We start from the raw sequence: 16,247 nt of genomic DNA on the forward strand, positions 1-16,247 counted from the left end.
CTCTGAGCTAAGTGCCAAATGAACTAGCTCTGGAAGCTGCACAGCTGCATCAGCATGATGCTGTGCCAACAGTAATTAGTTCTAATGAGAGACTTTACTGCACCTAGGATCAAACCCAGCATAGCTGGGTGATGATTTATGTGGACATAGTAACTTTCTTAGGAATAGCTCAGGTATCTCTCTAACATGGGGGTTCATTGTACAGGCTAGACACACTTTACATTTTCCTGTAGGTTACAAGTGAAACAAAGAAAAATCATTCAACTTTACACTTTCTTGGACCTTATGCAATCATTTATGTAAGTGTCAAGAAGGAAAAAAGGGTAAGTAAAGCTACTGCTTTGATTTAACATTATTTAACACCCACTTCTCACGTTATAAATCCATCCACAAGATACAATATAAGAACAAGTGAGGCTCAGCGTCTTTGTGAACCTTTAGAACAAGTTGATATTCTGTAGGGATGAACGATCCATCTGATCCATCATCTCAACTTCTTGAGCCAAGCAATAGACAGCCCTGCCAGAGGGGACACAATACTGGATCTGATGTTCACCAGTGGAAAGAAGTTAACTGAGGACATCAAAACAGGAGGCAGCCTGAGCTGCAGTGATCACACACTGTTGGAGTTTGCAGTCCTGAGGGACATGGGTCAGGTAAGGAGTAAAGCTAGGCCCCTGAACTTTAGGAAAGCAAACTTCCAGCTCTTTAAGGAGGCTCTCTCTTTAAGGGAGACTGCCCTCATGGATAAGGGAGAAGGGCAGAGCAGAAGAGCTGGCAGACCTTTAAGGAAGTCTCCCATATAAGGCAAGAGCTAGTCATCCCCAGAAGTAAGAAATCAGGTAAGGAAGGCAAGATATCAGCATGGCTGAGTAGGGAACTGCTGCTCAAACTAAAGGGAAAGAAACAAATGCACAGGCAGTGGAAACAAGGATGGGTAACCTGGGAAGAGCATAGAGATGAAGTAGATTGTTCAGAAGAGGTGAAGAGGACCAAGGCAAAGCTGGAACTGAACCTGTCAAGGGATACAAAGAATAACAAGAAATGTTTTTACAGGTATGTTAAACAGAAAAGGAAGGTCAAAGAAGGTGAACCCATCCCTGATAAACAACACTGGAAAACTGGTAACAGTGGATGATGAGAAGGCTGAGGTACTCAACAACTTTTTTAACTCAGTCCACCATGTCAACCTTTCTTTCCAGACCTCTTGAGAGGATGGACAGCAGGCTGGGGACTGGGAGAACAGTGATTCCCACTGTAAGTAAAGATCATGACCCCCTGAGGAAAATGCATATAGATGTCTATGGAACCCTATTATTTGCCTCCTAGAGTCCTGAGAGAATTGGCCTGTGATTAGTCAGGCACAGTTTTCTCTTGGTGAAGTCACGTTGGCTGCCCCTAATCACCTCCCTGTCACTCATATGCCAGACAGAGGATCTGTTCTATCATCTTACCAGGCACACAGTTGAGGCGAAGCAGTAGTTCCCAGGGTTTATTTTTTTACCTTTTTCCATTTACTCAGGGCTTTGCCTGAGTGTCATGATATTTCAAATATCATGGAGTGCAGCCAATTCTCTCAGGACTGTGGGGTGCATCTTGTCAGTCCCATGGACGTATGTTTGTTCAGCTTTCTCAGGTGGTCTTGAACCTCAGTTGGGTTGTGATAAGAGAGACTTTGTTCCCCCAGTCCCTGCCCTGATGTTCAGGGACTTGAGATATGTGGGAATAGAGATGACCATATGTATCGATAAAATATTACTTCCCTGTGAAAAAGGAAGTACAGTGACTGCTATTAGCATTAATATTTTAATAATATAACTGTAAAGTTAATTTGAAATAGAAGTGATTTCAGAAATTCTGTAACAGTATTACTGATTTCTCTCAGTGAAATTCTTGTTGCCTGGAGGAAGTATTTTTAAACATGTTTTACCTTCAGTCGTAGGAAGTCTAGAAGCATATATAGAAAGAAGAAGAGAAATTAACCTGTAAATGAAAGGCAAAGGAAGGAAAACTTGTATAGCTGAATGGCTGTAACCATTAACAGGTTTGGACAAAATTATACCATAATATATAGAAAAGACACAAATAGTAATCAAATGGTGCTTTTTTGCAAAGATTAAACTAATTTATGGTAAATAGAATTTATTAAATTCCTGTGCAATTTCATTAGGAATACATAACTCTTCAAGATGTCTGAAGCCTCTTATGACCTTTTCAATGTGTTTTTGTTTTGAAATTTTTGTAGTATCCTGTACAACAAAAAAAAAAAACCCAAATGAGAATGAAAAATAAAGGGAAAGGTTTTGTTGAATGCAGGAAAGAGCACCCCCTAAAGTGTCTATCCCTCTCATATTTTTGATTCTCGTTTTCTCCACAGTTTGGTTTGCAGCCTGAAGGCACTTGATTCAGTCTCTCCTGTGTGCAGTATCTACATCTGTAGCTGTAAAACTGCAGTGATATTTATTTGCAAATGGACAGGGAATTAGATCTACTGAGAGATGCTGACCTGATTGAGCAAGAGCTGCTGTTTTCTTATTGTATGACTATGTTTTCACATTGTAAGACAAGACTGCACACATACAAATTGTTTTGTGGCATGTTTAAAAGGAGTGAACTTTAGTGTGTTATTGTCCTTCTTTCATGATACTCTAATATCTTCTTTCAAGTAAGATTCACAACTAGACAAGTAATTTCAAAAATTGGACAAAGAATAAGTCTAAATTCTAGCTTTCTGTTTACAGGAAACAAGCCTCTTTGGATTAATGGGAATTAAATATGTTAAAATCATTCTTTCATCATCTCATTTTATGATTATTCGAATATGCTTTCATATAGCTGGCTGTCTGACTGAATAGCTCTCTGTTTTTTTTGTCCCTTCATTGCCTGTGTTGGATTAGACTCCCTCTACTAGAATAACCTTTACCTGTTGTATCCATGCTGAGCCTTGAAATCCATTATCCTCACCTGTGGTTTTAATCTTAGATATTCAATACACATCAACTCATTCAGAAGTATTGCAATAAAGTGCCCACAAGCTACCTAAAACTGGTTTAATGCTCTCCAGGTGCAAGGTAGTAAAAAAAAAGAAAAAAAAGGTCCTGGCTTTTCTCACCTTGTGGACAGATATCAGTTCCCTTTCTACTGACAGACAAGCACTTACACATACAATTTGCAATATTTTGGAAAGGCATTACTGTGCTGCATCTCAATATGAAGGGAAATCAGGACTCAATACAGTACCTTTATCATCATGAGTAAACATCTGTGTGAGGACAGAGATAAGAAGGGATTTGATTTTGGTAATAACTAAGTTATTTTATCTCACTTTAAAATAATCTCAACAGCTAATCAACTAATAAATATCAGTCTTCCTACACAGTAGATTAAATTGCTTTGGGGGACAAAAAAGTTACATTAAATGAAAGTACCAAATTTTCTCATGAAACATCATGCAAAGGCCAAATATACCCTAAGAAGATAATTATTTATTAGCATTATTTATTAATTACTTCAGTTACGCTAATTGTGTTGTATCTGTCTTGTAGATAAGCACTTGGAAACAACTCTCAGACTTTTTATCATTATATTTCAGTTGATGCAGCAATTTTCAGCCATGGGCACTAAGAACAAAAAAAACAACAGTCCTGCATAAAAAGGGAACCAAAACAAGATATGTGAAAAGACCCATTTAAAGTCAAACACTAGATGGCTACAGAAGGGCTTGAAAAAATACCTGCTTGCTTTAATTCTAGGGCAATAAAGACAATTTCACATAGATGTTATCTCCCATTCAGCCAGACCTTTTCCAGTAACTACTTAGCTGCCTGGAAAGAAAGAAGGAATGGGAATGGTGACTCATTGAAAGTCTGTTGATTCATCTCATGAGAGCAACTAATGCTTAAAGTAATACAGCAGCAATACCTTCTGGTGTCTTTTGTGAGAGGTGATTCACACAAAGGGAACTATAGTCAGTGCACGGAGTGGAAAAGGAGAGGAGGTGTGTGTTTTTCTTTCTGTAGTGGGTTATAATACACTTCACTATATCCTTTTAACTGCAACACTTTACCGTGAAACTGAACTGATCCTATGCAACAGAAGGCACCACAACAAGGGGGAAGCACAGACATCAGAACAGAGCTCTCCCATGCAGCATATAAAGGGTTTTGTGTAACTGGTAGTTATTTTTTGTTGGATGAAAGGCAAAATAAAACTGGGTGGTAATGTCCATGAAATCAGATTATGTCCGAGCATGGTAAAGCAACAGAGAGATTTATTGAGAGGACAGAGTGGCTTTTTTTATTCTGAAAAATTGCTAGGAAGTTGTCAGGGTCCTAAAACTGCTAAGCAATGGGACTGAGTGCTTACAAGCAGATACGAGGATATCAATCCCCCCCCTTGAATATGTTGCATTTGAATGTCATAAAAATAAGCCAAAATTGTAAATTGTGCATCATACTAAAAGTAGTATGAGCCTGGTGCAGGACTGAAAACTAGACATCAAGACTCACACTTCTGTGATGTGCTTTTAGCAAAGCACATTCCCTGTGTCCTTTTCCTTCTCCTCTGAGGTGCTCTCTTTATTCAGTAGTTTGTGTATTAGCTGTAGGCTGTGGTTAAGACTTGAAGAGGTTTTTAGGTGCCTGGGTGGTAGGTATCAAAACACTTTTACATTCAATAAGGTCCTCATGGTGGTAAGAATTTACTGATTTTTCTGCTGGGCCCTATAAGTTTCTGTCATTTAGTGCCTATTTTATGAGCAATTTCTCATGGCTATTTATTTCTCTGTGGCTGTCTAGGGGTCACCAGCAGAGTAAGGACTCTGTTGCACTATGCTCTGTACTACCACAATAAAAAAAGGCCATCCAAAAACATGACTCAATTTTATTTTTAGTGTAGTAACTCTGTATATGAAAAGGGTACATGTGAGGATGGATGGGCCCAGCTAACTGTGGCTCCCTTTTATCAAAAGTTTTAGACAAAGATTTTCTACTCTGGAAAACATACTTGTAATAATTTACATTTGCTAACATCCAGGGTAGACCTCTGAAGTTGGAAGAAGATATCTTTGGTATTGTTTACTTTTTGCTCTGCAGCAGGAAAAAGTATCTACCAAAAATACAAACCAGAAGTATCATGAAATGGTAGAGGAGAGAGAGAAACAGAGGTGGAAGTAAAAATATGTTCTTAGACTTCATGGTAATCAGAGGCAGAATATTTGATGCAGTATGTGAATGAGGGACCTGCCTGGTTTGACCACCTTGTGTTAATTATTTTGCTTGACTATACATGAGTCTCAGGAAATGTAAAGCCAACAGGAAACCTGTTCTTATTTCCTGCTGTAGCAGTGGCAAAAATAAAAGGTGAGTGAGAGGATTTATGAATTTATAAAACATTGGTTTTTAAGATTTCATCCTAATAGAGAGCTGTCTCAGTCCATGAGTTGAGACAAAAATCTCTACTTTAAAAACTAAATCAGGACATTTAGATCAAGAGGATCTAAAAGGTCTAAATTATGCAAGATGATGTTATAGCAGCCTTGTGATAGTAACTACCTTCACACTCTTAAAAAATAGATTAGTGTTTTATTAACTTTTTAACAAAATTTTACACAAACGGTTTTTCTTTCCTTTTAACATGTAAGAAATTATACATGTGTGCAAAGTTTCTGAATGAAAAGGTGGAAGCAGAAATATTAGTTTTGCTTTATCCTCAAAACAAATGTAGCGAGGCAAGGTAGAAAGATAGAGCCTGAATTGAGAGTGATTTAAACGGGTATGTTTTTAAACTACTATTTAAACCATGATGAAGTCCTGCAAAGTGTTAGGAAAATCTGTGGCCAAAGCTCTATATGAACATTTAGCATCTACCATACTATAATGTTCTCACAAACACTTGAGAAAATAATTATATTAACTTGAATCAGTCTGTTGACAAAATTTGAATTAATCATCTGCATAAATATTTAAAGCACCTTGGATACAACTGTATTATTATTAAAAACACCTCCACTTTCAATATATCTTATTATCTAGTCACAGAAAATAATTTTCTACTTTAAAACTTAATTGCTTTGGTGAAAACAACAAAGAATAATTTAGACTTTTAATAGGCTATTTAAGCAATTGCCAACACTTTCTCTAAAAAGTTTAACTTAAAGAAAAAAAGTAGTTTTCAGAGTACCAAAACTGTTAAATCACTAAGAAGAAAAATTCTCAAAAATATCTAAATAATTTAGGACCAGAAGATCCACTGAACTGAGGACACAAGGAAACAATGGAGCCTGGTGGACCCTTTCAGATTTCCTCACTCATGGCATTTCAATGTATAGGATGATGTTGATGACTACGATTAAATGTCAGTGTGACAGTGACAAAAAACAGGTCTCTATGTGCATCCTCTCCACTCCTTTCTCTTCTGCTGTCTCTGATGGGCAAAGAGGTTTGTCCTAAGATAAGAACACTGGGTGGAAGTTGCAGGAGGAACTGCCTGGGTTCTTTGCATAACTGATGTATTCGGAGGATGGGGGAGCTGAGATATTTGTGACTGACTGTGGTGCACATCAGCCTGCATAAGGGTATAAAATCATGCTGGAGACTGCACCAGTGAGGAATACTGGTCTCCCAAGGCAGAAGGCAGCTTCCAGGCGGATCCCTGACCCTGCAAGGGTACTTCCAGCCCAAAGATGGGGACCACTCACTTTGGATGAGTGAGAAAAGCGCTAAGATCCAGTCACATACGGAGATAAAATCCTGAAGTAGCTCCATAGGTGCTCTGTTGCTTTGTAATTGTGAATTCTGCAAGGCCAAACGTTGTCAACCTGTATGCTTCTGCCTAAACCTGAGTATATTATAACCCTTTAGACAAAACCTGTAGACCAAATGTGAGACTAAATGGACCTAGACTAGGTCCATCCCATCTAGACTTCTTGGAGACGCTTGGAGACACTTCGAAAACCAGGGTGTCTCACCTGTGACTCAACATGAGGGACCATGACCTCATTATAATATAATCCACTGGAATAATGATAGAATTGATTAGATACTGCATTGGAACTATTTAGATTTTGTATTAGCAGTAAATCTAATCATAATCATCCACATAATCACTGTGTCCTGACACAACTTCTTGTGCCTGGCTGAGAACTTTCTCCTGGTTACTGTGCCAGAGTACGGATTCAAGAGCAGAGTGGTGTGGGTGACACTACAGTGGGGATCTGATGCAGGCCACCTGGTGAGGAAGAACAGGTGGGTGAGACCTTCTAGAGGCAGCTAGAAGTAGCCTCAAGTTCACAGGCCCTGGTCTTCCTGTGGGTCTTTGTTAGAGAGACAAAACAGGGGAGCGTAAGCGAGTTTCCTGGAGAGCTATTGATGACAACTTCCTGGTGCAAGTGAAAGAGAAGCCAGTGGGGAGAGATGCTCTGCTGGATCTTACACTCAAAATAGGAGGGGCTTGGTGGGGCTGGGAAGGTTGAAGACAGCACCAGCTGTGATCATGGGATGGTAGAGGTCAGGATCCTGAGAGGAGGGAGCAAGGCAAAAAGAAGATAGTCTTATGGAAGTACCTAAATGGTACTTAAGTAGGAAAAAGAAGACTAGGGAAAATGTGGGCCCACTGAATGAGGCAGGAGACCCAGGGAAAAGACTTTTCCTCAGTCTTTACTGGCAAGACCAGCCTTGCACAGCCTGTCCTAGTGGATGCAGTGCAGGTAGGTATCTGAAACTCATGTGGGCAGGGAAAAGGAATGCACAGGGAACATCTGCCTAGTCTGGCCATGCAAAGCAGGCAGAGCAGTGCCTGCTTCACTGAAACCAGAGCCCTTCATGTGCTATTTGGGTGTTATAATGATGCAGGCACATCTGGGCCTGCCAGAGGATACATCCTGAGGAAATTCCTTTGGAAAATTTTGTCTGGTATGGGCTGGACATGATTCCTGATAGGTGGCAGGTGGATAGATATTTTTAGCATCATTATTATTGTATTTGGTTTTATAATCAGTATTATTATATTTGGTACTGAGATGCTAAAGCTTGCTGGTAGATCTAGACACTTTGTCTTCAGGAGGTGAAGTCATTAATATCAAGAAAAAAGGAAATTTGTCCTCTTAGCTTCTTGTGGAATGTGTTCTTGTTTCCAGTGCTAAAGCAGAAAACTCAGTGAGAAATCTGAGCTTGTCAATCAGCTGAGCTCAAAGTGGGACCCTGCTACTAGTTACTGCATAAACTAATTGAAGAAGTCCCACAGTCACTTTGAAGAGTAGCAGGAAAAGAAAGTCTTTATATATCAGGGTATTTACTTGAGTTCTACGTGTGAATTTTTATGGCAAATTACTGGAAATTACAAAGAAAATGTAAACTAATGGAGTTGCCATAGTTTAATGACTTAGTGACAAGATTTTACCCTGCAGCTGAGAAAGGTAAGAGCGCACATGAAGTCTGTCAGTGAAGCAGACATCACTGTCTAATGTGAGGCAGAATACAAAAAATATGAAATCATATTAAGGATTAAAAAAAGTCAACATAACGGATGCCCTTTTTTGATTTAAAAAACTCTCTGATTTTTGGAAGATTTTTGTTATAGATTTGGCATATTTGATTTTCTTTTAAAAATAACAAAGATGAAAAACAGAATTGCAGAGATTGTTGATGACATGGATAAAGTACAGGTCATCAGAAAATTAAAGGACCTCTAATTTGGTTAGGGTCAAGTCATATTTAGTATTATAATGAATACCTTTGCACAAGAAGTCAGCATATGACTGGGTTTGTTTGTTTGTTTGTTTGTCTGTTTGTTTTGGCCAGTAACACAAGGTTAGTAAGGTCAGAAAATAATACATAATAAACAGTATCCCAGTGTGATCAGCCAGAAATTCCTAGGACACAATGGGCAGCCTAAGCATTAATTTCATCGTAGAGGACACTAATAAACTATTACCAGAATTAATGTGGATAGTTTTGACTACCTGTGTTTAAGAAAGAAGAATTCAAGGTGCAATGAGTAGGAAGAACCCTATTAGCATAACCAGAGAACAGAACAAGAGAAAATACCTGAGGAGAAGAGAGTTTATCTTGCTTAATACAGCAATTAAAAGCTGAGAGAAGATGTGATTGCACCATAAACACACAAGGTTAAAGAGTAAATACCAGAAACGGAAAATAATTATTTCAGCCAAAGAATAATACCGGAGCAAGAATGTCTGGCTATAAAGAAAAAATGCAAATCGAACTGTTAGGAATTAGAAGACTCCTAAAAAACAAAGGTGTGAAAGTCTGAAACAGTTGCCCCATCAGCAAAGATTCAAATTATTTTAAATAGAGTTGGATATATTTAGGGTGCTAGACACAGGTTATGCATTGTGGTTGCTGTGACAGTGAGGATCTAAATTCAAGGACCCAGAAGGTTTGTTTCTGTAAATAATCACTTTCCACGGGAAAAATATTAGCACACATGAATAAGGTAACAAAGCCTATGCACTTTCAGCATGTAACAGAAAGCAGACTGGAAGTGAGGACAAAGACCTGAGATGAACTAGTGGGTGGTACTGCCAGTAAAGTTTGCCACGTGTTGCATGTATTTAGTGCAATTCAACCCAAAGTTAGGGAGAACTTTGCTTTGTGAATGCCAACCAGCTCCCACCTTGAACTTTATGTGAGCTGCAACTGATTTATAAGACACTGAACATAAAATGACTATTAAAGTGGCTTTTATGGCAATGAGAAAGGCATCCCATCACCCTTGAAAGGAGAAGGGTAATGCTGAGGGGATGTGCTGTACGGTACTGTACAGTGCAGGACCATGAATGCCATACTGATATTGAGGCAGACCAAAAGCAACCTGTACCAGTTCACTGTCAGAGTAATTTCCCCACAGCCCTGTGCCTAGGATTTTCTATTGGTCAGTTTTAGCTTGGTCCCTAGCTGGAATGTTTATTTTCTGCCTTTGACTTGCTCCCACATGCCAGACTGGGCACCTATCCCCATCTGCTAGTTAGGAACAAGGTACAGGTGGAATTGACTGCTTGAATATCAGGCATTTCTGCATCACCTACCTCATCTGAAATAGAATCTTGTCTTTCAAAGAATGCTGGTTGCAATTCTTCAGAATGTTTTGTTTGTTTTTTGTTCGAAACTTTTATTGTCCTGGGATAGGATGAGGGTTTGCAAATACTGCTGTAAAAACATTTGGGTCATAAATTTCCCCGAAGAAATGTAATATTTTTCCCTTTAATTTGATAACTTCTCATGGGCCTCTGGGATAAAGAGATGCCTCATTGTCCTATGCATTTTTTGACGTGTGGCTAATGCAGCACATCCGTTACTATAGGGATTTTTTACAGAAAAGGGCCTTCTGCTAAGGAAAAAAAGTAACAGCTCAATAAAAAGAAATAGTTAAGGTCACAACACTTTCCTTACCCAGGTAAAAAACCAAGGGGTGGAAAATGTAAGCTATATTTACTGTAACATATGGTAATTTGAATATTATATGGAAAACTCATTGATATGGTAGAATTCTATTTTAGGATGCCTCTGGAGAAAGAAGTGATGAAGTTATTAAAATTTGTAAGAAAACATATTAATCAGTCTTGATTTAGAGCAGTGAGTCTGGAGGGAAGAATGCTCTCTGGGTAGAAGCAAACAGCAATGGGAATCCTGGTCCCTAGTCTGTCATTGTTTCTTGTCTGATAAGAGGAGTTACTTATGTCTTAACTGAGTAGCCTAGAAACAGCTAAGCACTAGAAGCATTGGGGGACTTTTCACATGCAAATGTTAGGTATTAGAGTGCTGCCAGTATCCCTTGCCCACAGAGCAAGTAGACACATCCTGAAGCCATACCACTGCTCCCCTTAGCAAGCTACTCCACATAATTCCTTTCACAGCTGCCAAGTTCAGCGATCACTCCTTGGGGAGACTTTTTGGGGCACCTAACGTTTCAGGGGTTATCAGTCACGTGGCATCCCTGAAAGTAGTGGTTGTAAATGTTCCTAGCTTTCTAAATAAATTAATAAGAAAAATCCTTCCTCTCTTACATGTTCATGCCAGGATCAAACACAAGCTGACCTTTATTTCTAAGCCTCATATTTTTTTTTCTCCTGTTGCTAAAGTGACTCGGAATCATAGAATCAATGAGGTTGGAAAAGACCTCCGAGATCATCAAGTCCAATCCTTGATCCAACACCGCCATGGTTACTAGTCCGTGGCACTCAGTGCCACACCCAGTCTCATCCTAATAACCTCCAGGGATGGTGAATCCACCACTTCCCTGAGCAGCCCATTTCAATGTCTGATTACTCTCTCTGTAAAAAATTGCTTCCTCATATCCAACCTAAACCTCCCCTGAAGTAAGTAAACTTGCTGCTTACTTCAGAACAATAACAGTGAGACACAATTCATTTGTGTGTGTAAATTGCATGGTGATGATGGGATGAGAGATGCTACAGAAGTGAGTAGAATGTCTTCCTCATCCAAATTATATGACGTTGTCATTAAGAGCGTTTTCTGGAAACACTGACAGTGGAACCTTCTTCCCAAATTCTCATGAATATGCCCCTTTCAAAATTTGCTTTCAGGAACACATCTTTTCCAAAACTTGGGATATCTCTTATACAGAAAATTCAAATGTGATCTATTTGACAAACTTCTCTGGTATGAAGTAGTTAGGTTTTTATTGTCATAACTCCAAGGTCTTTTGCTCCTATTTCATAAATTTACAAAACTATATAGGAAAACTCTAAAAGAGAAAGCATCCTATTTTTCTCTCTCTAAAATACACTTCTAATTTTAAAATTTTGACCACACATGAATGGTTTCTGGAAGTTCTGATTTACAGAAAAATTAATACCTTATTCAACTACTTTTCTTTCTAAGCAGTCCTAGATGTTGTCAGCTGACCAGCCAGCTATGAAAATAATGAAGTTCTGTGAATTTACTGATGTATGTGAAAACAGAGGCTTCAGGTAATTCTATATCTCTGTCAGCTGTTCCATAATGGTGACAAGTACAAGCCTGCCAGAGGAGTTTCTTGATAAATGGAATAAAGACTTCAGCCACATTCATACTAAAATTGTATCACTGTTTTTTTCTTGACAGTCTTCTTTTTCAGATGTTTCGAAGGGTTATTTCTTAAATCAGAGAAACGTGTTCTTCCCTTCCTTCCTGTATTTCCTCTCTCCTCAGAGATGGCAACTTGGGGCTTTACTAAAGTTGCATGGAGTTACTCCTCAAGATACTTCAAATTCCACCTCTTTTTTTATATGAACCTGGAGCAAATCTATGCAGTTATTAGACCTTAAGACAAGATAAGACTTAAGACTTATTAGAGACAGAACACCAGTAAAATAATTTAATTAGTCTTTCTAGTAACAACTTTTGTGCTTTCCAAAGACTTGAAGCTAAACTTATACATCACTAATCACATATTACAGGTACATACAGGTATTATACAAATAAGGGAAGAAGAAAATAGAATTTGCACTGTTTACTGGCAGGATGCTGATTTCAACATTTTCCCTTTAGAATGATAAAAAGCAAAGAAACCGAGAACAGACTGTTTGAAGTACAGCAGCTGCAGTAAATAGCAATGATGGTTATTATGTAAAAAACCTTTAATGCAAAATAGCTTTTCCACTAAAGAATGTGATGGGTTAGCCAAAAAGCAGCTTGGCGAAGGAAAGAGTTTAGGGGTAATTCTGTAATTACTGTACTGACTTAACTTGGTGTTCCTACTGAGGAAGGAATTCACATGTTAATTTTGCAGGACTTCTGTTAAGGGGAAATAGACTTTTAGGAAGCAGCAGATTCACCTGTAAGCTGTGTAAGAAACTTCTGAAATTCTGAAAATTTACTTTCCTTTTGAATGAATTCCAGAAAACCATAACTACAGACTGAAATGAAACAAACATAAAAACTGTACAAAAAGTAGGTTCATTAAATAAATGTGCAATTCAGAAGAGAGAATGAGTTTCTCTTTGTTACTAAACTCACAACATTCAACACTTTTTAAATATTTTCTGAGTCACTTTTTGAACTTTTTTTAAGTCTCTTTTTGAGCTGTGATTGGTAAAACATTTAAGTCACGGAAAGGCCTATTTTCTGGGACTCTGAAAATGTCAAGCAATAGTTTTCAGGAAAGAAAGGATAGAGTGAATGGAAATACATCAAATGAACTGCTTTGTACTTTATACAGTCAGCATAGTTTTTACTAATGTTTCACATCTCTTTTTACAGATGATATTTCAATTTCTGCCACCAAGAACTTATAACCTAAGGTTTATATTCAGGGACATGAGAAAGAGGTTGAATTTATGCATATGCCAGGTCACAGCAAAGTCAGTGGATCTCAAGTACGGGCTTAAAATTAAAGTTCTGTTTAATGATATTCTGAGTAAACTGCCATGTACTTTCTTGAACGGGTACATCTATTCAGCAAGCAGTTGGAGCATGATTATTTTTTAACCTGAGCTGAGTTCAAAAGAATTAGATTCATTGCCAACTCACCCTTATTCAGTGTTATGGTCACCTGTATTCACTGTTACTGTCATCATTTAGCTAAGCAAACGGCATGGCTGGTCTGATTACAATAGCAGACCACCTTCATAAGATAGAAGAGCAAGAAGCTCTGAAAATGCCCATCTCAACTGGCTAGAAGTGCTATTTAAATTCAAAGGGATATCAGAAATAACTGCCACCTTATTACTAAAGCGCTGTGTCTCTTGTTAAAGCAATTAAGACTATTGCTTGTGACTCAATAGGAGCTATTTTGATTTGCACTAATTGCAAATTAGACAAACTGGGATTAAGCAACATGGAATTAAAATCCTTGTAGAAAGAAGGAAAAAATACATTCATCCAATTGGAACTTGGTGTTTTATTCTTACCCAGAGGGAAAAATTTAGATGCATTTTGAAGGGGCCTCCCAGTGGTTTCTAGGTCTCCACATTCTGATCTGCATGTTTAAACTTTGGGAAGTGTTGAAAAATTTTTTTTTGTTTGTTTTTGTTTTCAAATTAGATATGTGCATCTGCATAAAAGACAGATTATTTGGGGTCCATCTTTCAACATTAGCAACTTTTGGCACTGACTTTTTTTGTGCATCAGTATTTAGGGCTGGCTCCTTGGTGTCCATGAGTAGCTCCTGCAGCAAGAGAAAGCCCACATGCTTTTCCCAGTGCTGGAGTGCAGGGAGGCAGCTTGCTGCACTCATATAACCCCAGTGCTGTAATGTGCTGCTTGGGGCTATAATAACAACCACCCAAAGCACAGCGGGCCTGTTGCTGCTCCCATTTATGGCAGGGTCGAGGCAGAACAAAGGAGACATAAAACATGTTTCTCACTAATTCAGCTACTTCAGTTTCACTAAGCAGAATTCAGGTACAGCTGAGGGTTTCAGCACCTTTCCCTGGAAAGTTTGCCCCTGGGCCATTAAAAGCGGTTTAAATAATAAAATTAACTTGCCTCTTGATATCATATACCCTCTTTCTCAGATCAGTGATTTTATTAACAGGTAATGCTGATAAAGATTTATTTTTATGGGATTTTTAATGGCTTTTAAATATCATATGAAAGTTTTCAGCTCGTTGGCTCCTTGCAGTGATGATTAGGATTGTCTCTCTTTTGTCTTTCTTTTCCCTGTTTCTAAAGGAACCATGGAATACAATTAAAAAAAACCACACAGAGCTGAAAAAATAAACTTTTAAGAAATAATACTGACATGCAATTTTGGAAACTCTTTTCAAGGCAGCTTAATTTTTATAATTGATGTTACCAGTTCTATTCTTCTTTGTATTTTTCTCCTAAATAAGCAATCCAAGTATACTTCAAGTGCTCTTCACACACAAGGCAACCTGAAAACATGTCAAGCAACTTCATTTGGAAGTTTTTTTCAGAATTTAGGGAGCTTACACATTTTACTGAATGACACACCTTTCTTGAAACCTACTATCTGTCACAAACCCTGCTCAGGTGCAAAGAAAGTGATGAGAAGAATATACTTACATTTCAGCTCCAGTTTGATGAAGTCGGTGTTACCCAGATTCTCGAGAAACACCCCATCCGAGGCTGATGTCTTGAAATAGAAAGAGATGTCCGCACTGGTTTCCCCTTGGAAGGTGGAGAAGTGGAGGTAAGACGATGAAGTAACGAAAGAAGCTGCATTCCAGTAATTCCCTGCATGGGATAGACAGGAAAGACACGTTTCAGTGCTCCCTTGAAACTGTCTGAAAAGTTGAAGCTTTTAATATTAATATATGCTACAGTGTTGCCTACACTGAAAAATACTCTTCAAGAGAATTGATTCTACAACCTCTTTTTTTGTTTTTCCAGGCACAGTGCGTCATATTTCAGAAGGCAGAGCTTGTGTATTGTAAATTTATTTTCAAGCTCCTAATTTATCTTATCCAGTTGTACTCAAATACGTTGTTACTACATGTTTAGTACAGTAACACTGAATTCATGGGAGATCAGAGAGATGGACAAAACACTAATTTGGTGTCTGCCTCACCTCAGGCACGTTTTGGTTTTGTACATTGTTTCCAGTGTGACTTATTTATCTTCAAATTTATTCTTCACAGTGATACCCCCTTCTTCTGAAAATATAGCCATGTCTATTAAAAGTCTATTAATATACATCACAGAAAAAAATCTAATAAATGAAGCTAAGCAATGCAAACACAATTAGCATGTGCTCCTAATTGTCCCCTAGTACATTTCCACTGTAGAAATATAGTAATAATATCCCAGACCTATTACTGTACTTCAGCTAGCATGATAGTCAAATTCTGTGCAAGGTAGCATTACCATGCAAGCACAAAAACCTCATAATTCCACTTGCTGAATAAACTCACATGAAATAAGCGGGACTTTGACAAAAAGTCAGGAATATATTAATATGATCCTTGTTAAGTTGCCCTGAATAACCTTGAAGGAATGCTTACGTGTCTTTATAACTTAAATAAGTATTTTAGATCCCTAGCTTTAGATTCTCTGAGTATTACCAAACTTGCAAGCCTAAAACACAAAGAACACTCGCCAAGCAAAATTGCTGTGAGAGCTACAGCATTCAAGTACTACTTGGAGGCAAATCTCTCTTCAGTGAGAAAGGCTCCCCAGCCACCTCACTACACAAAAGGAGATCAGGCTGACTGTGCAGCTGTGTCACTGTCCAGCCAAATAGCACGACTGCAACGGGCTCTGCTCTCAGGCTTTCTCCCCTGGCCAGGGATGCTGGTTAAAGATGAGCTTTCTGCTAGCATCACC

At 38.3% G+C, this 16,247-nt stretch overlaps 1 protein-coding gene across 1 annotated transcript in view; it reads right to left on the bottom strand.

Annotated features, from left to right (window-relative positions):
• CNTNAP2 (contactin associated protein like 2) overlaps nt 1-16,247 on the bottom strand; it is a gene marked incomplete at its 5' end in the record, with an annotated part of 444,129 nt that overhangs the window by 94,696 nt on the left and 333,186 nt on the right. Inside the window, one exon of the mRNA XM_027896436.1 lies at nt 14,988-15,158. Within this exon, the coding sequence (XP_027752237.1) occupies nt 14,988-15,158 (171 nt within the window). The remainder of the gene's footprint in view (nt 1-14,987; nt 15,159-16,247) is intronic.

The sequence above is a fragment of the Empidonax traillii genome, unplaced genomic scaffold (genome assembly GCF_003031625.1).
Source record: "Empidonax traillii isolate 1590-97213 ecotype Southwest subspecies unplaced genomic scaffold, ASM303162v1 scaffold496:size689020, whole genome shotgun sequence".
NCBI classification, from domain to species: domain Eukaryota; kingdom Metazoa; phylum Chordata; class Aves; order Passeriformes; family Tyrannidae; genus Empidonax; species Empidonax traillii.